The 21,719-nt window shown below is 40.9% G+C and overlaps 1 protein-coding gene across 3 annotated transcripts in view; it reads right to left on the reverse strand.

Moving 5' to 3' along the window:
* Nucleotides 1-2,008: 2,008 nt before the first annotated feature.
* LOC123980200 (zinc finger protein 239-like) overlaps nt 2,009-21,719 on the reverse strand; it is a 76,254-nt gene continuing 56,543 nt past the window's right edge. The window contains exons 3-5 of one of the 3 annotated variants that reach the window (XM_046064467.1): nt 16,939-17,165; nt 4,941-5,913; nt 2,009-2,245 (exon numbers count right to left, since the gene is read on the reverse strand). In XM_046064467.1, the coding sequence (XP_045920423.1) occupies nt 2,199-2,245; nt 4,941-5,913; nt 16,939-17,007 (1,089 nt within the window). In that variant the 5' untranslated portion in view covers nt 17,008-17,165 and the 3' untranslated portion in view covers nt 2,009-2,198. Of the gene's footprint in view, nt 2,262-4,769; nt 5,914-16,938; nt 17,166-21,719 lie in introns of those variants that run through there. The other 2 variants (XM_046064468.1, XM_046064466.1) reach the window with 2 other exon arrangements.

Raw genomic sequence — 21,719 nt, forward strand, 5'->3', positions numbered from 1 at the left:
CATATTTTCATGCACCTTAGAGACTTTGGCGTGGATTGGACGTATTCAGAAGAAAACACCAGAGTGATTTTGATTTTTTGTGACTTTAATTTCAGGGAAATTTGCCACTTTCACCTAGGAATTTTTTTCTCAGTTTATTAACCCTCACATTGGATCTGTATTTTATGAACAAAATGCTGTTGTGTTAAGAATAACTTCATTTCAGCTGAAACTGCGGTGGAACAAGTCAGGAGGAACTCTAACAATATTTTATAGCGGTGCGTATTAATATCCTACTTAGTACAGATGTCGTGTAGCTCACGTTTACAGGGTAACCTCAAGTTAATCTGGATAAGCCAGTTACCCCGCTTTGTAGTACAGGCCACTGGTGTACAGTGAGAGTTTGCAGTGTGAGGAACCCAGTTGGAACTGAGTCGTGAAAAGTGAGTCTGCTGGGATGAAAAGCCTCTCAGGTCCTGTTATTAAGAGACTAACTGATCTGTGAATGTAGAAACATCTTCACTGATCATCCTGATTTCCCAGCTGTGTCCTCAACACTGACTTTTCTGTCAGGGTTTGTGAGACAGTGAGTTTCAGACGCTGGCAGAAGGAGTTCACTCACCTTGGTTTGTTGTGCAGCACAGCAGTGAGGCCAGAACTAAAGAGAAATCACACTCAGGTTGGTTTGAGGTTTTACTGCAGACACAACAACTGTACACCTCAGAGAAGATGGAGACCCTGATCCTCACTGAACACTCACAGTATCTTCCAGCTTTAACATCAGTGTGTGTTTCAGTCTTTGTCCCTTTAACATTTTAAAGCTGGTTTCACTTCCTGCTCTAAAAGGTTGTATCAGAGTGAAGTAAGAACAAAGTCTGAACAAACTGTTAAACAATGATCTTCTTTCCTTTTTGCTCGTCACATTCTCTGTAATTTCAGTAACTTCTGACTCTCTCTGTTCTTTATTGATTGTTTTGGCCTCACTGATCAATAAACTCTTCTGTCTTTGTTTTTATAATGTCTGACGTTTTCCAGACAGTTTGATCCTGTATCTCACCTTCATTCTTTTCCAGCTCAGCTCACCTGCTAACTGTGAAGTTACTGAAATGTGGACAGAAGAGATCGTACTTACAGATCGGCCATTGAAGAGATGTTTGTTCCATCGTACCACTTGGTGATATGAGATCACACTTTGTGTTTTTTTCTCTCAGAGCAGTTCAAACCACAGTTTCCCGTTTCTACTTTACTGTCCGGTCTCCTCTGCTGCAGTTGTCAGGAAACTTACTCACGCTGTTAGTTTATAATCGCAGCGATGGGCATTATTGCTAATGATGAAATACTTTTATTGAGGATCACCAGCGTTATTACACTTCATCTTGACGGGATTGGCTACAGCCCCCCACAACCCTGTACGCAGGATAAGCGTTTGACGATGGCTGGATGGATTCTAAGTTTTCAGTCAGGAGAGTTTGTGAGCTTTAAGGCCTGGACACTGAAAGTGCAGTTTTCTATAAATTTAGAGAATGAAATGAAGACTTTTGACCAGGATGCTAAATTAAGGGAAAAACGCAGATGCTTCGTGCTCCAGGGCTCACTGAACTGTTTGGTCAGGATGAAAATGATAATAAAATGCTGCAGCCTTCACAGTCACCAGACATCAACCCAGTTTAACACCTGTGGAAAATTTTAGGGCAACGTGTGAGACAAAGCTCAGCACCACCATCTCCATAAGACCAGATGATGGAATATAAACCCTCATCTTCTGATCTATATGGTGATGTCTGTGAGGCTGTGTGCTTTTGTTCTGTCAGGCTGTGTTTGTGTTTCTCTGCTGTACTCAGGTCTCTCTTGATCTAGATGACCTGAAATAAAGGTGGTGTTTATAGAAGAGGGAATATCTTCTGTATGAATGGTGTTCAACCCTCCAACAAGGAGCCCTGAAACTTTTGTAGAGGCTCGTAGTGGCCTGACTTCATGCCAAGACAGCAGGTAACCAGGAAGAAGATGAAATAGGACTCAGAGGCAGAGCTGGTGCAGTACAAAGATTTAATGAACAAATCAAAGTTACTAAAGGCTTATAGGATGGGGAGGAAGGCAAAGCTTAAAACCAGAGGAGGGCAGTCCAACAAATCCAATTAACTGTCTTGGTCCAGAAAAGCTAAACAACGATCCAAAAACACTGGGACAAGTAAACACTAGGGAAAAGGCTGGGACGCTGATCATCTGGAGTCCAGGCTGAGATGCAGACTAAAGAGAAATCTGGAGGCTGGAGGGGTGAAAGGCTAAAATGAGCAGAAGGGAGTTTATCAAAATAAAACAGGAAACAAAGAAAAACATCACCTAGGGAGCAGAAGCTGGACGCTGTACCACGAAGCAGTATTTGAGCTTTTCGAGGTTACTTCGGGGTTAATCCTGGGTTTTCATTACCATGACTGTTGTTCACTTACTGGTGTAGTGTAACACGCCGCCTACTGACCAATCAGCTCTCTTGGAAAATGACATCACCATCTATAGAAAATCCCACAGACTGTTTTAAAGGCTGCTTTATGTTTGCTGTGGTGATACGGAGAAACTCTTGTAGGCTATAGCGATGTCATCCTACAGAGACTGATCGAAAGCCTTACTGCTTTGAAATGTGTTCATTTTTTATTTGCTCCCAGTCCGTTTCACACAGCCCGTCTCAGCTGTTAAAATAAATGGGTTTCATTTCTCTTATGAGGCTGAATATCATGAGCAGTTTGGTAGGGATATTGAAATAAATTTTAATATGAACATAGGTTGTTTATTTTAAGTTAGTAGCTATCTTAAATCACAGAGACTATATGCTGCTCTGAAGCCAGTGAACTTGTTCATGTCTATAATTGGTGATCTGAACTCGCTTCTGGCTGGATTGGGAAACCCTGGGTTGAGTTACCGAGTTGATAACCAGCTTCGTGGTACCGCTTATCCCAATCACAATTGTTAGGGTTAGTGAAGCCAGATAACAAAAAAGTTTTTGTGATTCTGGGTATGTTTAACTCGCTTTGTGGTACAGGCCCCAGGAGACAGAGAGAAACTGAGGAGCAGATACTCACAGTTATGACTCCATACCAACACTTTATTTAATTTGCCCGTCTGTATAGCATTTCACAGTTCTTGACATTTTAGGCCAATAAGCAAATAAAAAAAATTCTTTCTTCAAACACCACTGATGTAAATGATAAAAGACCAAGTATAACTGGAGGGGATTTCTCAGGAAGCTGGACAACCACAAAGTTGCTTCTGTTAAAAACAAGTTTAAACATTTCAGCACAAACACATCACCATCAGCTACAGCAGAGCACACTTTAGTGAGCAACCAACATCTTCACACCACAGCAGTAGATGCCAAGTACCAATGTAAGTCGCTTTGGATAAAAGCGTTCGCCAAATGATTAAATGTAAGTGCCATAGAAGCGTTCCAGGAAGAAGCTGAAATGATCATCCTCCAGTAGCCTCACAAACCCTCCAGCTTCTCGCATAGTGGTAGGATCAAACTCGACTGAGTCAATGATGGAGTCCAGCTTTTTTTCCTCACAATATTTCAATCTGCTCTGTACACGGTCTCTCCCCTACATCTTACACAAGTACAGCGCAGTAGTTCAGCTAATAGCAAAATGCCTCAAACGAAAGCGGTTGGCCTGTAGCATAGTGCTGTATTTGATACCATTGACCATCATATCCCATTACAGAGACTGGAACATTTCATTGGCATTAAAGGAACCTCCATGCACGGCAAAGTTAGTCATGGAGTTCAACAAGGATCTGTGATCAGACCAATCCTCTTTGCTTTATATATCCTTCCATATGGCATTATTATCAGGAAACACTCTATAAACTTTCATTGTTATGCAGATGATACTCAGTTATATCTATCGATCAAGCCAGATGAAACTACTCAGTTAGCAAAACTCAAAATGTGCCTTTAGGATGTTAAAACCTGGATAACCTGTAATTTTCTGATGTTAAACTCAGAGAAAACTGAAGTTATTGTTCTGGGTCCCAAGCACCTCCGTCACGCATTATCAAAAGATATTCTCTGGATGGCATCGCCCTGGCCTCCAGCACCACTGTGAGGAATCTTGGAGTTATCCTTGATCAGGACATGTCGTTTTTTCACCTACGTAATATTGCAGAAATCAGGAACATCGTGTCTAAAAATTATACAGAAAAACTAGTCCATTCATTTGTTACTGCTAGGCTGGATTACTGCAATTCTTCATTATCAGGCTGCTCGAAAAAGTCAATTAAGACTCTTCAGCTGACCCAGAATGCTGCTGCACGTGTTCTGACAGGAACCAGGAAAAGAGATCATATTTCTCCTGTCTTAGCTTCTCTACATTGGCTTCCTGTAAAATTCAGAATAGAATTTAAAATCCTTCTTCTAACATGTATGATGTGTAATAATAACTTTGATTTATATAAGCGCCTTTCACAAACCCAAGGACGCTTAACAAACAAAGCGCACCAAAGGCAGGCATCTTATCCATTGCGCCATCGCCATCCCGTTATGGATATTCTATTGCATATCAGTCAATAAATCCTCAGAAATATTACACACTGAACTTTTAAGTGAGTGATCAACAAAATACTTGGGAAAATAATCCTTTGTTGCAGCAATGGTTGAGTAGTGCTAGAAATATTTTCTTCTTTGTGAGAGTAAAAAAGTATGAAATTAATGTGTATGCTCTGTATTTGTATAGCGCCTTTTTAGTCTTTGCAACCACTTAAAGTGCTTTTACACTACAACCGTCGTACCCACGATAATATGCTCACTGTTAAAAATATAGAGCCACTGTTTTTAATCAGGTTGTAGAGATACTCAGAATAAAACAACATACCTATCAGGGCAGGAGGAGGAAACAGCTTGAAAAATGTTTATAACGAAGCAGCGTGACTGCGTTGGTGCCGTTTAAGGTTACAACTATGGGCAAAAGCCTTACCACAGTGGTCACACGTGTAACGTTTCTCTCCAGTGTGAACACGTGTGTGAGATTGTAGGCCACCTGATGACGTAAAAGCTTTCCCACACTGCTCACACCAATACGGTTTTTCTCCAGTGTGAAGACGTGTGTGAGTTTCTAAGCCACTTGATTGACTGAAACCTTTCCCACACTGCTCACATCGGTACGGCTTCTCCCCAGTATGAACACGTCTGTGCTTTTCTAGGCCATCTAATGTCGTACAAGCTTTCCCACACTGCTTACAGCAGTATGGTTTCTCCCCAGTGTGAACACGCCGGTGGGTTTGCAGTTCACTTGATGTAGTGAAAGCTTTCATGCATTGCTCACAGTCGAACGGTTTTATTCCAGCATGAAATCGTTGGTGGATTTTTAGGTCACCTGATCGACTGAACGCTTTCCCACACAGGTCACAGCTGTACGGTCGCTCTCCAGTGTGAATTCGTCTGTGAATTTCCAGGTTACCTAACGTGGCGAAAGCTTTCCCACACTGGTCACAGCTATATGGTTTCTCTCCAGTGTGAACACGTTGGTGCCTCAGTAGCTCACATGATGTATTGAAAGCTTTCCCACACTGGTCACAGCTGTACGGTCTCTCTCCAGTGTGAACACGTCTGTGCTTTTGTAGGTAATATGATGTAGCGAAAGCCTTCCCACAATAGTCACAGCTGTACGGTTTCTCTCCAGTGTGAGCTCGCGTGTGAGTTTCCAGGTTACCTGAGGTGGAGAAAGCTTTCCCACACTGGTCACAGTTATACGGTTTCTCTTTAGTGTGAGCACTTCGGTGTCTTTGTAGGCCACGTAATGTAGTGAAAGTTTTCCCGCACGGGTCACAGCTGTACAGTTTCTCTCCAGTGTGAAGTCTCTGATGAATCTTTAAATATCCGGATGTTGTGAAGGATTTGTCACATTGCTGACAGTGGTGATGTTTGAGTCCTTCTCTTCCTCTCCGTTTCTATAGCAAAAGACATACATACACAGAGAAAGTAAGTGAGATGTCCTGATGGAGCGAGCTATCAAGAACCATAAATGAGCGTGTCTGAAACATAACCCTCACACAAGTATGAGGATTTTAACATGTGCGATAAAAACATTGCAAAAGCGATGGGCACCAAAACGCACTATTAAACAAGACCCTAAAGAACATACCATTTATCACCAGGGCATCTGCAGACCAACACTATATTGCCGAAAGTTTTGGGTTGGATGCCTTTACATGCATAAATAAGTTAATAACGTCCCATTCTTAATCTGAGGGTTTAATATGGAATTGGCCCACCCTTTGCAGCTACAACAATTTCAACTCTTCTGGGAAGCCCGTCCACGAGGTTTAGGAGTTCCACCAGTGAATGAATGTGTGTGAATGGTGAAAAGACTAGAAAGGCGCTATACAAATACGGGGCGTTTACGTTGCACTGGATGAAGCTTCTCAGCCATGGAAACCCATTCCATGCGCGGCGGCGCTGCAGGAGAGAGAACGATAAGTCTGTGGTCTGGATTCTCTTCTGCCACTGGTCAACCCTATAATCAATGGCAGGCCAAAGCAGCCTAATGACAAACAATCAGCTACTTCAATCTCCTCAGCGTCTTTTTGTTTACAGTGTTATGTCGGTCAAGACAATAGGCTTCAAGAATGGACCAGTGAGTAAACAATATGTGCAGGTAGTACTCATGGGAGTTGCAGTGTCACATTACAATTCGTTTGTTATTTCAGATGCATGTTACAATTTTTCAACACGCCAAAGTGACTAATGGGACTGACTGTATTCCCACCACGCCTGAAATCCACCCGCATTTGGCGGTGTGGTGGGTGTTAATGTCAAGCCCCGTCTGTAGCTATTGACTACACAGAAAGATGCCACTTCGTGGCTGAGTTTCTGTTGTTCCCAATCACTTCCACTTTGTTACAATACCACCAACAGTTGACCGTGGAATATTTAGTAGTGAGAACATTTCACAAATTAACTTATTGCACAGGTAGCAACTTATCACGGTACCACGCTTGAATTCACTGAGCTCCAGAGAGCAAACGACGCTTTCTTTTTGTATAAGCAGTCTGCATGCCAAGGTGCTTGATTTTATACACCTGTGGCCACGGAAGAGTTTGGAACACCTGAGGTAAATGATTCGGAGGGGTGTCCTAAAAATTTTGGCCATATAGTGAGTGAGTATCACAACATCAAAAAAAGAAATCGTACAAAGCCAATGCAGCAACAAAGTTACTTGCAGAGTAAATAACTGTATTGAAATGTAACGGTACTGAACACAGATTAGATGCATTGCTGAAGAGCCACATACAAACATGTTCGCGTGAGTTTGTGAATGCGTGAGAGAGTGTGTGCGCACACAACACATTAAGCTGCACTGTTGGTTTTTTTTGTGAGCAAACAAATTTGGGTGGGGGGTTTGGTGGTCATCCGAAGAAATTTATGTTTTCCAATACAGATATATGCAATTCCATGTAATTTTGGGTACCACATCTGTGAATAAAAAGTTTAATAAATTACACCCCCAAAGCTGAATTTGCTGAAGAAGTCTACTGGGTAGGGATTGTAACCATTAGATCTGGGAAAATTCTTGGTTAGTTTTGATGTTCTCCACAATGATTTTACATTCATGGCACAGCACCAAGCAGTTGTGAGCCTCACCACCTTATAGTGGCAGGGAAAAAACTTAATCTGAACTCATTTCAGATGGGATTTTTCCAGGTTTGCCTTTAGTGTCTTAATTTACTGATTTTTACATTTGCAGAAATAACGCTTTTTGTGACAAAGTATGTGCTTCAATTCCAACAGAGAAGATGAAGAAGAGTTGTAGTAAATATTGGAAACTGAAAATGCCATGACATACATGTTCTTTACAAGTGTATGTAAACTTTTGACCACAACTTTACGTGCAATAAAACCATTGTGAGTATAAAGCCAATACTTAGTTAATTGCACCTGTGTATGTTTCACACTAGCACAGCAGCTCAGCTAACAGAGAAATGTCTGAAACAAAAGCTGTTTGTATGTAGCATAGACTGTATAAAAAGTGAACAAAGCCGCCATGACGTTGCCCATTGTTTAAGGATGATCGTTTTAAACAGGGGTGTGACGGGATCACGATATTAAAATGTGCTAATATTTCTCGTCGTTTTAAGAGTCTATAAGAGCTTTTTAACACCATGAATTTTGATACCAACTTTACTGCCGTATAATGAAAAATCAGTATGAATTTTAAGCCTGAGAAAATTATTTACAAAGTTATGAGTTTAATAAAATATTATAATACATTAATATTTAACACATTATAGCTTTTTTGGGGTGTGTTTGTACTTTGATATGAATCAAGAACATCACTTTGTGTTGAAAAGTGGTGGGAACATAGGAGTTCAAATTAGGGGTATGACGATGCACGTAGTTGCACGATTTACAATACTGGGTTCACGAGAACAAGACAAGAAGATATTTTAACACTATTTTGATGAAATATTCAATGCTACTTAATTTCCTGCATTCTGGAGACATTTTCTGCACCAATTTATGGCAGAATTGTCTTTATTCATGTAAAGTGATTGAGGTGATAATTCAAACAGAATATAATGAAGTACTCAGCAGCTTGTTTTTTTAGCTTAAGAAACTTTTTTTGGACAATGCACATTTGTTTCTTCTATAAATTGCATTGCATATTTTCTTATTGTGTAAATAAACCTTTCTCTAAGTATTTTCACTTTAACAAATGCTTAAAAAAAAAAATGTGATGGAGACATGTCTCCAGTATCCCCAGCGCAAATTACACCTATGAAATGAATCAAATATTTATGCACTAAGGGGTGAAATCAAAAATACTAACTAATTGTGCAGTATGAGTTGTTACAATCAGTTACACCTTGGCTAGATAAGGTAATGTAATTTAATGTGATTATTCATCCTGTTCGGTTTATGCATCTAAAGGCTGCTTGAAATATAGTATTGGCTTGAACGCAGCAGCAGAGTTCGGCTGATCCCGGTGATCGGCACATCTGGGTGAGTTAAAGTGCGTTAGCATGTCAGATGGTTCCATTCACATAACGTTACGACACACAGACACAGTCCTCATACACAACTGTCTCTCCGTTGCTGTTGTAACATTCACTGACCAGGAACCTGCAGGCGGGTCTTCCAGCTCCACTGTTTAATTAGTGCTCGCCATAGTGTGAACGCCACTGTCCTCGGCCTCAACCGCCACTTGTCCGTGTCTCTGGCTTTCTGAACTTAAGACACTTTCCCATTCTCAGGCGACGTGTTAGCTTGTTAGTAGCCCGTCAGAGACGTTTTGTAGCTTGGATGCCGGAGCTCATGCACCGCAAGCACTCAACAGTCCTGAGCGTAAAGCAGGAACATTACCTGTCCTGCCGTATAACATCAGAGTCACACTAAACGGAGTAAATTATATAGTCACTCACACACGTACGTGTTTATGACGTTACGGCATTTATTTAATTCTACGAAAGGACAAGAACAAATTTAAGACCTTGGTAAACGAAATTTAATACTTATGAGGCCTTATTTTTGGAATAGGAAATTTAAGACTAATAATTTTAAGACCCCGAGGGTACCCAGTACCTATGATATTTACTGGGATGCAAATTTTGGCTCGTCACAAACAGGCTTAAGGCAAAATGTACTTACTGAAAAAAATAAAATAAATCACCATTCTGTCCATTATCCTCTAAATGGAACCATAATTTACTAAAATAAACATTGTGCTGTCTTCAAGTTAATAATTTAAATATGTAGTTAAACAAGTTAAAGCATTAAATCAAAAGGTAATGTAAGGCACTACAGGTGAATAGGGTAAAATAATTTGCATATATTTCAAGAACCACCAGAGGGAGCTCTGCAGCTCCCCTGTTAACTGCACTGCCTCACCACAAAAGAAAACAAGCAGCTGACTGGGATGTACCGGAGCATGTGGAAACAACACAGAGAGTGGCCATCACGTTAATTACATGACTTAAATAATAATAATAATGAAATCTAAAGAAGGTTAAAGTCAAAGGCATCTGGACTTGGTTGAAGATACTAGAAGATGTTTTGTCCCTCATCCAAAGGACTTCTTCAGTTCTGAAATGACCAGAAGGGAAACTCAGTTATTTAACCTCTGTGCGGTCGTTTGCCAAGATCATCAATACCGCTGGTTCATTAGTGCATCCATCCACCTCACAGGCGTGGCATATCAAGATGCTAATCAGACAGCATGGGTATTACGGGTCTTTATCCCCGGTCCCGCTTAATACTGCGTTTTGGTCCCTCATCCAAAGGACTTTCTGACTGACTGGCAGGGAAACTCAGCTATTTAACCTCAGTGGGGTCTTCAGGATTGTTGATACCGCTGGTTCGTTAGTGTTCCTTGTTGCTGTGACGACAGTCGTTACATTCGTTAAGACTACCTGTGGCCAAGACTGAACGACCATCGTTGGTATCTTCACCTGAGGTCAATAGGTTACGTTTGTTGAGTTTCCTGGGAAGTGATGAAAGGACAGCATTGTAAGTGGGGGATAAGTGGTGGCGTAGACCCCCTCCCCTGTTCAATGACGGCTTCTCAACCCTGGTGTAGATGCTTCCTTGACACCTCTTTCAAACCATCCATCTTCTCTGTCTAAAATGTGCACCTGGTGGTCCTCAAACGAGTGTCCTCTGTCCTTCAGATGCAAGTAGACTGCAGAGTCTAAGTACTAACTCGTCAATAATCATCCATGCAGAACGAGTTCAACATTTTAAAAGTTTACTGTGGCGCAACAAACTTTTTAGTGTCCCGCCTCATCCAGACTGTGATTAATCGGTTCACGAAAAGTTATTGTGACAGCCTCTTCATAATCACGGCTGCACCCAAACCTCTACCCTGCTCTGTCTTCACCGACAGAGATTAGCAGACAGGCGAGAATAGGAACAAATGAGCGCCACATAGAGCTCACCTGTACGCAAAAAGGTCCCAGGACCCAAAAGAATACAATGTAGAAGAAACTTACTGGTATCGGTGGCCCACTTCAAGCTCTGCCTATTATCAAAATTGACACCACTTATCTGTGAAGCCGGAGTCCATTGGTTGATCACATTCTGACAAAAATGGCCTTGTTACTTTGGCAAAGGTCCAGACGATCCAATCCAGTAAAAGATTTAGTCTAAAACGCTTTATTATATCAATAAATACACACGGACTGCTCTTACGACGTTTTATATTAGCATAACTACAGTTAGCATATAAACAAAAAAAGCGTCAACACGTTGACCTTTTGAGTGACACCTTGACTGACCCAACAGAAACTTCTATGCCCTGTTCACAGCCTATAATAGCCAATGAGTGTCCACGTATAGCAAAGTGCCAGTCCCCTTTCTTTCACCGACAGACACAGAGCCACCAATTGTGCAGATGAACTCTTCACACACATATTTTCCACAGACAGTAATATATCGTCAAATACTAAAAATCACCCAACGCCGGAATTCCGGTACAGCGCCGGAGAACTTTAAGCCCTCAGGACATTTTAAACCCTACCAACTTGACTTCTCTTGTCTAAAAGCACATGCTGGACAGCTGAATAGAGATATTAGCTCAGTTACAGCCACAGACGTGATCCTCTCCATCAGCTGAATGTGTTTTTCCCCCCCGTCTTGTTTGTTTTGCTTTAAAGCACATCCTAAGGACTAAGATTTTAGGTCTGGACTACAACCTGCTTTTATTTTGTGCAACTGAAAACTTCTTTCAACAAATGATAGTAATGGTAAAAGTAGTACAGGAGATACTTGGTGTTCTCTTCAGTGAAATAACAAAAAGGTGTGTAAATATTAGCATCGGCCTAAATGAGTTAACATGTCGCCATATCGAGTACCGGCCAAAATCCAATATCGTGCATCCCTGTTTTTTTTTCTTTACATAATCCATCCAGAAAAACCCATATCATCAGTCGGGCTCTACTTTTTATTACTCCATAAATCATAAAATACTGTCAACATATTAAAATGTTTTGGTGAACACATCCTCCTTCATACAGGATTTACACCACATGATTGCAACAGTGCCTTCCTGGACCAGCAGCAACAATATCAAAACCAATCTCCTTGCTTTCTGCAACTCACTGGCATTAAACACATACTGCCTCACTGATTAAACCAGAGGGGACATGTAAATAAACGTGAGATGAACAAGAATCTAACATGGCTTCCTGCCAGACAAAGTTCTCTAGCTCCTCTTTGTGTGACGTTGTAGCTGCAGGTCCTCGTTGTAGACATTCATGTAGTATTAGATGCATTCAACAGCAGGTCACTGTATCACAGACGGCATTTTTTTGGTGCAAGATGGTTGTTTAGAAATGGTTTCTCGTAGCTTTGATTAAAATTAATCTGTGCTAGTAAAGGGATTTAATTGTTTACATGTTAAGTTCTGAGACTGTAAACTATTTTATTAATATAATCCATTTAGGAAAAAGGTATCATAGCCCACATACAGAATAGCTTTCAATATCGACCTGTTCTAAAAAGGTCATTTATACAGCAAAGGGCTCCACTATTCTAATAGTTTTCAAAATCTAAATATTGTCTCATAAATCAGCTCTTTCACTTTAATATAGGCATCAGCCCCCAAAAACCCATATAAGTCTGGCTCTACTTTAGGGCTGAAGCGAACAATGATTTTAGTTCTTAAAACATCAGAACAACATCAACAGACCAACACAACCATCACCCGCAACAAAATCGCGCTCGGCAGCCTCCCGGTAGACAAGGCAGGAACGGGACCGAACACAGAGACCAAAAGGTACCGACTGATTTAATTCCTGAAATTCATTTATGGTGTTTGGTTTCGGTGCGCCACCCCAAGATTTTCTCACAGTGGGAAACATTTTGGCTGCACTGGCTGCCTTCTCCGAACGCCTTGAAAAACACTCCAGGTTGGAGATAGAGGTAACAGGTTGCACATTTGACCCTTCACAAAGCCACGCCCCCTTTGGTACTGTTGCTAAGACCTGTCCAACTTTTCTATGTGACACTTTCTATTACTGCACTTCCTGTATGTGTATATATATATTTTGTTTTGGGTTTTTTTGAAAAAAGCAATTTCAGAAATAGCAGACAGTTTTGCAGTTGCATTTGAAGGTTTTAATTAGGTCTTTATTTGTCTGACAAATAAATATTGAGAAAGAGTCAAATTAAGGATCAACACTGTTCCTGTACAGCTGGTAATTCTCAATTCAATCATTAAAAAGCAGAACAGTAGGATTATATAACGTTACATTCAGTAGGGTATTGTTTTTCATGCACTGGTCAATTTTGAGACACTGGGCTACTTTAACATGTCTTCTTTCGGACTAATGGGCAAAAAAGTCCAAAATATTTGTAGTTTATTTTACTATAGTTTGCCTCTGTGCGTCTGTAGATTTTGCCAAAACGTGTTTTTTGTGTGCAAGTGTGTCTGTTCACATAGTGTACAAATCATACGCGTAGGAGCCATTATACATGAGGGGGACATGTCCCCCCCCCACATTTCAAAATCTATGTTTTGTCCCCCTCACTTTTTTCGGCGATTTTGGAGATGGCTCATAGTCCGGCAGTTTGAGTGACTAGTTAATCAATCAATCACACACTCCGCATCAGACATGATTAAACGGTTGAAACGCAGACATAAATCATGTAGCCTGTAGAAAACATGCGTCAGAAGGCAAATGTAGTGCTGAAAGGTTAAGGGAGAAAAAATAAAATAAAGGAGTTTGCTCGAAGCAGGTGCAGCAAAGTGCCTCAATATTATGTTTATTTTGTGCTGTTCTTTTTGTACCTGAAGACAGCAGTGAGGACGCCTGCTGCAGGGTGGGTAGTGACTTATTACAAGTAATTTTACAAAATAAATCAAATAAAAAAAAGTCAGTTCCTTTTTTAAAACTGTAGCCTACTTTTACTCTTTACTCCAGTATTTTCTGTGAGCTAGTAATTTACTTTTGCTACATTCTCCATTCATATCTCCATAACTTTATCAGTCTGTAATCTGCAATCTGCTTCGTTAACCGAATGAGCGGTCAGCCAGGCTGCGTGCGCGCAGTTACGCAGAAGAGCGCCAGGTCTCCTCTGTGGTACAGACTCTTATCACAGAGATGAATGAGCTGGACAGATATAAACATTTAGAAAATCAGGCAAATACCTTTTCAGTTTAAGGCTTTATTGTTCTACTGAAACAACTGAAATCCAGTGAGCGCACATCATGGCACTGGTGACCTGTTGGAAAGCAGCCTGCGTCGCTCTTTAACAAGCCAGCTGGCGCCTACTTTAATTTTCCATTAACGGCGCATTAAAAGCGTTTAGTTTCTGCAGAGAAAACCTAAACTTCACACTGTAACATCTAAGTCAATATCTAATATTTTAACAGTATCCTGTTGTTTCTTTAGATGGATATTAGCCTGTTTTTTGTTTGTTTTTGTTTTTTTCATAGCCTACTGTTTAATAACGATGTGAACAGAATGTCGCCGGTGAAACTAATCTTGGCTTCACTCAGCAGCTACCAGCTGTTATTTATTCAGGAAACAATCATTTTTCAGATGCACAGAGAGAGAATATGGTGGATAAAACAGTCCTATTGGTTTTACGCATGACGCACAGCTTCCTCTGTATGCAGGTTTACCTGCTTCAACAACGAGCTGCTCTGTGTTACTACCAAAATGATTCTTTGCGTTGTAAAGATTATTTAGATTCTTCAGGAATAATCAGATTGTTTTGGCTGCCTGTGCTGCTGCAAAGCAAGCGGTTTGTTTGGCTACATGTCCATAATAAAATTTAGAGGCAACAATAATCGGCTGGGCAGCAAGCTAAAGTGATCTTATCAACACATTCAGGGAATTAAAAGGGGAAATAATTATTAAACAGAAATAGCTAAAGATAATCAACCAGCAAAGCAAATTGCATTCCCTAGAAATAACCATGTGGCAGCTGTTTCTAACCTGATGAACAGCAGATAAAATATATTATTATATTTATACATGAGTAGGTTTGTCATTTTTATGTTTTACTTTTTATGTGAGTAAAGATTTTGAGTACTCTACCTGCCACTGGCCAGCGACACCAGTACTACTGCTGACATGGTGAACATGAGACAGACAGCAGAACAGAGTCAAAGCAGCAGTTTATGGTCAGATTGATGATGATATGGCTCATTTAATTTATCTACTCAAGGGATCAGCAGAAGTGATTACTTTACTTTAGGAGTGTCAGAGAGATGTTTCTACTTTTGAAAATGTATTTAAATGGCTCATTTAGTTATGTAATCTACTTGCATAAAATTCTCAAGAAAGCAGGAATAAAGGTCTCTAAAGACCCAGAGGGCCCGACACATGCTTTGTCAGGTTGACCAGGGACAAACTCCTGGGCCACTATTTTGCCTCCGTCTGTGACCATCCTTGACCTTAAAAACATGTTCCAGGAGTTGTGCATGTGTCTCTGTTACGTGTCCATAAACAATTTGAAAGTAGTCAAAATGTTCACACAGAGACGAGCATCCTGCAGTATTTTAACCGGACAGAGGTCAGAGGTCACAGGAGCAGGAGGAGACAAAACTGAGGAGGACGAGCTTGTAAGTTGTATGGATACCTACTAGACGCAGTAAATTCTAAAACTCATGTAGTAAAAATACTTTGTTAGACCAACAGCATGTCTGAGTTTGCTTTGAAGACAGTTCTGTGTTCACAAACATTTGTTGCAGGAAGAGTCAGGAAATATCACAGACAGCTACATCAAGTGTAACATTAAGATAACTGAATACATTTGTACTGTGGCTACATTAACTAGCAGCTGTTCCATGGTTTTTATGGTATGTAGTTGGTTTTGTTCTAGTTATATTATACTCCGTCTCTCGGACCCTCTCCGGTCTGTTCTCCATCTAGTGTCACTACAAAGACTGTCTTTCAGCCACACTAATAAGTACAATCTGTTTTAACAAGTCATTAGAAATGAGCATTTAATCAGAATCAGACGGAGCTTTATTGCCAAGTAGTGTTTAACGCATACGAGGAATTTGTTTTGGTGATAAGGTGCTTCATGCAGACAAACATACAGTTGACATAAATATATGTAGAAATATATAAATATAGAAAAGGCAATGCAATATATATAATATTAAAAAGAAGAGAAAAATTATACAACTATTTGCAGACTATTTATCAACTAGTTAAGTGCTTTATTTAAAAAGAGAACAGGGGGGGCATGCCCCCGAACCCCCATAGTATTTCAGCCCCCCCCCCCGTGCCCCTGGTACAAATAGTGTCTTAGTGTAAGTAATCAACTAGTGAAGTTTCATGGTGATATCTATTGGTTCATGTTCTTATCCTATTTACATGCAATGTCTCTCCTTAACTGAAACATGGTTGGACGAAAACAGGGCAGCTTTTATTGAGTCAACACCCCCCCTCCTTTAACTTTGATGAAGCTGTTGTGTAGCTTGTACTTTATTTATATATAAATATAAAACCATTAATCACACCAGTGCTGGAACATCACGTTGATTAATACACGGCCTATTGGCCTCAGAGCTGAGAAATAAACGAATATATTACATAAATTGTTGTGTGATCTCAGAAACAGCTTTTTGACTGTAGTAATTGCAGTTTATGTTCAGGGACCGACATTAAGCTTTAGTCAGAGAATAATAACCAAACAACGAGGAAATATAATGACTCTGCTTCACTTTTCACCATCGGTTTGTTCTGCGCGCGCCCGACACAACGCGCTACACCGCGCATGCGCCGCGCGGAAACTCACAGAACAAAGAAAAGAGAAACGCTCGTGAGTTTTTCTTTCAGCTTCCTCTCTTCAAGATGAAAACAGGAATCACGGAGACACTTTGGAAATCAAACCACGTCAACACAAACCCTGGAGCGGGTTTTCAGGCTCTGATCTCTAACAACAGAATGAACGGATGATACACGGACCCTCGAGACTCTTCCTCGTGTCTTTAGTCTCGTGATGAAGTCATGAACACTGACCTGAACATCGGTGCTATCAGAGCACGAGGCTGCTGTTTGGCTCCTGTGGTCCGGGTTCTGGTTCTCCATCGTCCTGCAGGTCTGTGACTGGTGGACCGTGTTGTCCTGGACTGAGTCTGGATTCTGGTCTCGGAGCACTTCCGGATCCCGCGGAGCCTCCGCGTTCTCGCTGTGACGGCGCCCCGCCCCTTAGTTACTGTCGCTAAGGCCGTTTAGAAACATGGCTCCTTGATTTCAGGCAGAAGATGAAGTTTAGTTAGTTGGTTTCCTGAAACCAGCTGATCATATTTGATGTGTATGAGGGAGTGTGCTTCACACAGAGCAGAGTTTTAATGAAGCGCTTGTTATTATCACATCAGAGGCTCATGAAAATATCCTGCTGAAGCTTTTTGTTCATCGTGTTTTTACACAAAGAAAGAAATAACTTCATGTGTCACATTTAATGTTGAACTTACAAGAAGGCCGAATCATTAAGAGTTTGTCGTAGTGAGATATTTGTGTATATATTTTTTTTCAGATCTCCACATTTCACATTGAGCAAAACTCCACAAATGTGTAAAAAGGAACTTAAAAATGTAACGTGACCCACAAATTGACAGGAAGTAATCCGCAAATGTGTAAAAACTGTTTTGTGTGTACACATCACTCTGTATTTTTGTGGATATGATTTTCCAAATATTTTGTTTGGCTGCATCATGAGGACTGATGATGAGGATGTAGTGTAGCGATTATGGGAGACTGTCCTGCTTTATTTCCAGACATTTTAATTCACACAATCCATACGTGCAGGTGGTGAAGATGTGCCGGGTGAGTTGAGGTGAGAATGCAGATCTGTTTGTGCGCCAGCGCGGTGTCTCCGTGCGCTCTGTGCGCCTGACAGCACAGTCTGTTCAGTGCAGCGTGTTTACACACGAAAACCAAATATGCACAGAGGATGTTATTAAAAACTACTGATGCTGAATTCTGCAAATTCTTTATTGCTATTTGATGTTATCTTGGATTTGTATGATGATGATAATTCCATCAGCCGAGTTAAAGCACTCTAAGCTAAATTCACATCTAATATCGGGGGAAAGGCGATCCTGCTCCGGCTGGCTGGTCCACAGCTGACTGTGAGTGTCCATGGTACACGCTCCGGCCGACAAAGCTGCGAGAGGGTGATGAAATATTTAGCGGACGGTGATTTAAAATCTGAGTTGGCACTTGGCTTATTTTATTTCCACAATTGAAAGGCGCAGTATGGAATAGTTATGGCAACTATAGGTGAGCACAAATAACACTGCTGGTTTGAATGTTAACATGTGATATGGAGTGAAATTAAATAGGCCTATGTGAGAACCATCGTTATCGATTCCTCTCACATTCAATTTTATTTTGATATTAAACCACTACATACATGATCAAACTTTTTTTGTGTATGAACGGACATAATTAGGTTTTTGATTGACTGCTTCATTGACATCTGCACAGTAACAGGAGTGAAAACGCTATTTTGAAACATTTGGTGAGTTTTGCCACTTTGGAGTTCACTGAAAGAGCCAGACAAAAGTTTGCGGAGGGTCTGCACATTTTCACGTCACGTTCATTTTCATACACCCAACGTGTGCGTAAAAAACAGCGTACGTAACCTTTTTGTGCGTAGGCAGCGTTTATACACGAGGCCCCTGGAAACAGATGGCTAATTATAGAAAGGGTTACTGGGTTATTGCACAGGAGCTGTTCCTGACACTGTGACAACAACACACAGGGTGAAAAGAGGAGCTGCAGCAATGTGCAACGTGACAAAAAATAAGGTTGTTTTTTGAAAATTAAACCATGTAAACCTGTTCTGGTACAACCTCATAAATCTTTAAATTGTCACCTGCTCCTGCTAAATCAGCAGAACTCGTTTCTAAGGCTGTTTGGAGTCTGGAGAACAGACCAGAGTCTCCAGCTACTGATAAAGTAACGCTGCCTCATGACTCTGTTGGACAAAAAGCTTCAACATCTTGGATTCTGCGGCTAAATGCTATTTAGCGCTTAGCAACAGTAACTAAGGGGGGCTTAGCGTGCTTCTACGATCGCGCGAGAACACTGTGATCCAGGACGAGGTCCCGCAGCGCTCCTGTATCTGAAGAGTTCAGACAGTCACAGAGGACTGTGACTGGACGAGAGATGGCAGAAGGAAGTGACGATTCAGGAAGTGAGTTAGGAGAGATGGTCGAAGGTGGCTGGAGTTATGAAAAGTGGAATATAGCAGGTAGGAAAAATAAGCGTAAAAAGAGATGGGAGTGACAGTGACAGCAACTGTAACTGAAAGGAGGAGAGAGGATTAAAAGGCAATAGTAAAACTTGTGCAAGAGGGGAGAATAACTATATCCATAAGTAAGGAAATTGGGGAGGTAAGGAGTGCTAAAATATTGCAAAATGGATCATTACTAATTATATGTAAGGACCGAGTACAATAAGGAAAAGCAGTCAGAATGAATAAAATAAATGTCAAGAAAGTACAATGTTCTCTGACGACTAAGACAATTGGTCAGGGGAGTTATTACAGGGATTACGGTAAATGTAACTGCAGATGATGTTAAAAGAAATGTAACAAATGCTAAAGTGAGTGAAGTCAGACGTCTTAAAGCAAGCAGAAATGGGATTAAAAGTGACAGTCTCTCTGTACTCATCACATTTAATGAGGAAAGACTCCCAGAAAAGATCTTTATTGGATACATGTGTTATGATGTGAGGCCGTATGTTCCCCCACCTCTCAGATGTTTCAAATGAGGTTCGGACACGTAGCATCCGTGTGCAAGGGAAAGCAAACATGTGGTAGATGCGGTGGAAACCACGAGTATGGCAAATGTGCAGAGGGGACAAAGCTGAAGTGTTTTAATTGTGGAGGAGAACATAGCTCAGCTTACCGCGGATGCGAAGTTAGTAGGGTAGTTAGGGGATTTCAATTCACATAATTCACTATGGGGCAGCAATAAAACAGATTTAAATGGTTTAGCAGTTGAAGAATTTATAGATAATCACTGTTTGGTATGTATTAATAATGGAGAAGGAACACGATACAATAGTGTGCAAAACACAGAGGCAGCGCTTGATCTAACACTTGTGTCTAGTGAAACAGCAGGTTTAAGCACATGGAGCGTGATCAAACATGCCACAATAGGAAGTGATCACTACCCTGTGGTAACTAAAGTTGGCATTGAAGGTTTTTATGATGAGGGAAAGAAAACTCCCAGATGGAAATTGGGAAATGCAAACTGGGATGTTTTTCAAAAGATCAGTACAAACAGATTCAAGAAACTCAAAGAGGAGAACCAGACAGATGTAAACATAATCAATAGTACAATAGTTAATGAGATTATTCAGTCAGCTGAGGAAACAATCCTTAAGAGTACAGGAACTAAACGGACCAAGAGTGCACCCTGGTGGAATGATAGCTGTAGTCAAGCCAAAAAATTTATATTTACAGATGGCTCCAAAGATCCTGATACAGGGCGTGTAGGTGCAGCAGTTTATATCCCAGCAAGGGAGTCATGTATTAAGAAAAGAATATCAGATCATGTCTCAGTGTATACCACAGCGTTGACTGCATTATAACTGGTCCTGCAGTGGATAGAAGAGAGGGAAACAAATAATACTGTTATTGCATCTGATAGCTTGTCTGCACTTGTCAAATCATCAGTTAGTTCCAATATCATCAAAGTCATATTCCTTATATTGTACAGGATGGAGCTAAAGGGTTTATCCACATGCTTCCTTTGGGTTCCTGCTCATGTTGGTGTGGAGGGAAATGAGCAGGTGGATATTCTGGCCAAAGGAACACTCAAAATCAAACATGTAGACCTAAAAACCCCCATTAACTAAAGATGAAGCTAAGACATTTATCAGGACCTATGCACAGTTTGGCAGGAGCATTGGGACAATAGTGAAACTGGAAGGCACCTATATAATGTACAGAGACAGGTTGGTGCTGGGAGGACGGTGGGCTGGAAACAGAGAAGAAAATATAATCACTCTTCTGAGAATAGGACATACAGGTCTCAACCTTTCATTATATAAAATAGGCAAGCACCCAACTGGGAAATGTATATATTGTAACCAACTAGAAACGGTTGAACATGTCCTCCTTCAGTGTAGGAGATACACTATCAAGAGGAAACGCCTCTTTCAGTCATTACGGAAGGCAAAACATCATGATATCTCATTGACAGGTCTCTTGGGGAAAACAGCAGGCCAGATATATTGTCATATAATTAGAATATAGTTAGAAAAAATAATTTAATTTATGTTTCTTTTTTGTTTTGTTTTGTGTTTTGCTTTTCTTCTTCTTTTTTTGTTTATTTCATTTATTTCCTGCTTAATCTCTCGTTCCACACTCCAGTCCAGCTTGTGGCGGTGATGCACCGTTAAACTGGTTTGCCAACGGCCATTAAACCCTAAAGAAGAAGAAGAAGTCCCAGAGGAGACCTGCTGGATCTCAGAGACCAGGACCAAGAGCGGGATGGAGGAGGACAACCAGGACCCGGAGCCCCGGAGCAACAACGTCCCCGGAGGACAAACAGCAGGCTCGAGCTCTGATAGCACCGATGTTCAGGTCAGTGTTCATGAACACAGCTAGCAGCTAACAAGAAGCTAACGTGGCGTTAGCTCGGCCTGGTTCCGACACGTAGCTTCATATTGACTGTAAACAAGATGTAATGTAGCAGGATTCAACAGTGGAGCCATCAGAACCCCGTATCTCTACAGAACCCACACTTAATGTGACGGTCGGAACCGGAGAGGAGGAGGAGGAG

The sequence above is a fragment of the Micropterus dolomieu genome, linkage group LG12, assembly GCF_021292245.1.
Source record: "Micropterus dolomieu isolate WLL.071019.BEF.003 ecotype Adirondacks linkage group LG12, ASM2129224v1, whole genome shotgun sequence".
NCBI classification, from domain to species: domain Eukaryota; kingdom Metazoa; phylum Chordata; class Actinopteri; order Centrarchiformes; family Centrarchidae; genus Micropterus; species Micropterus dolomieu.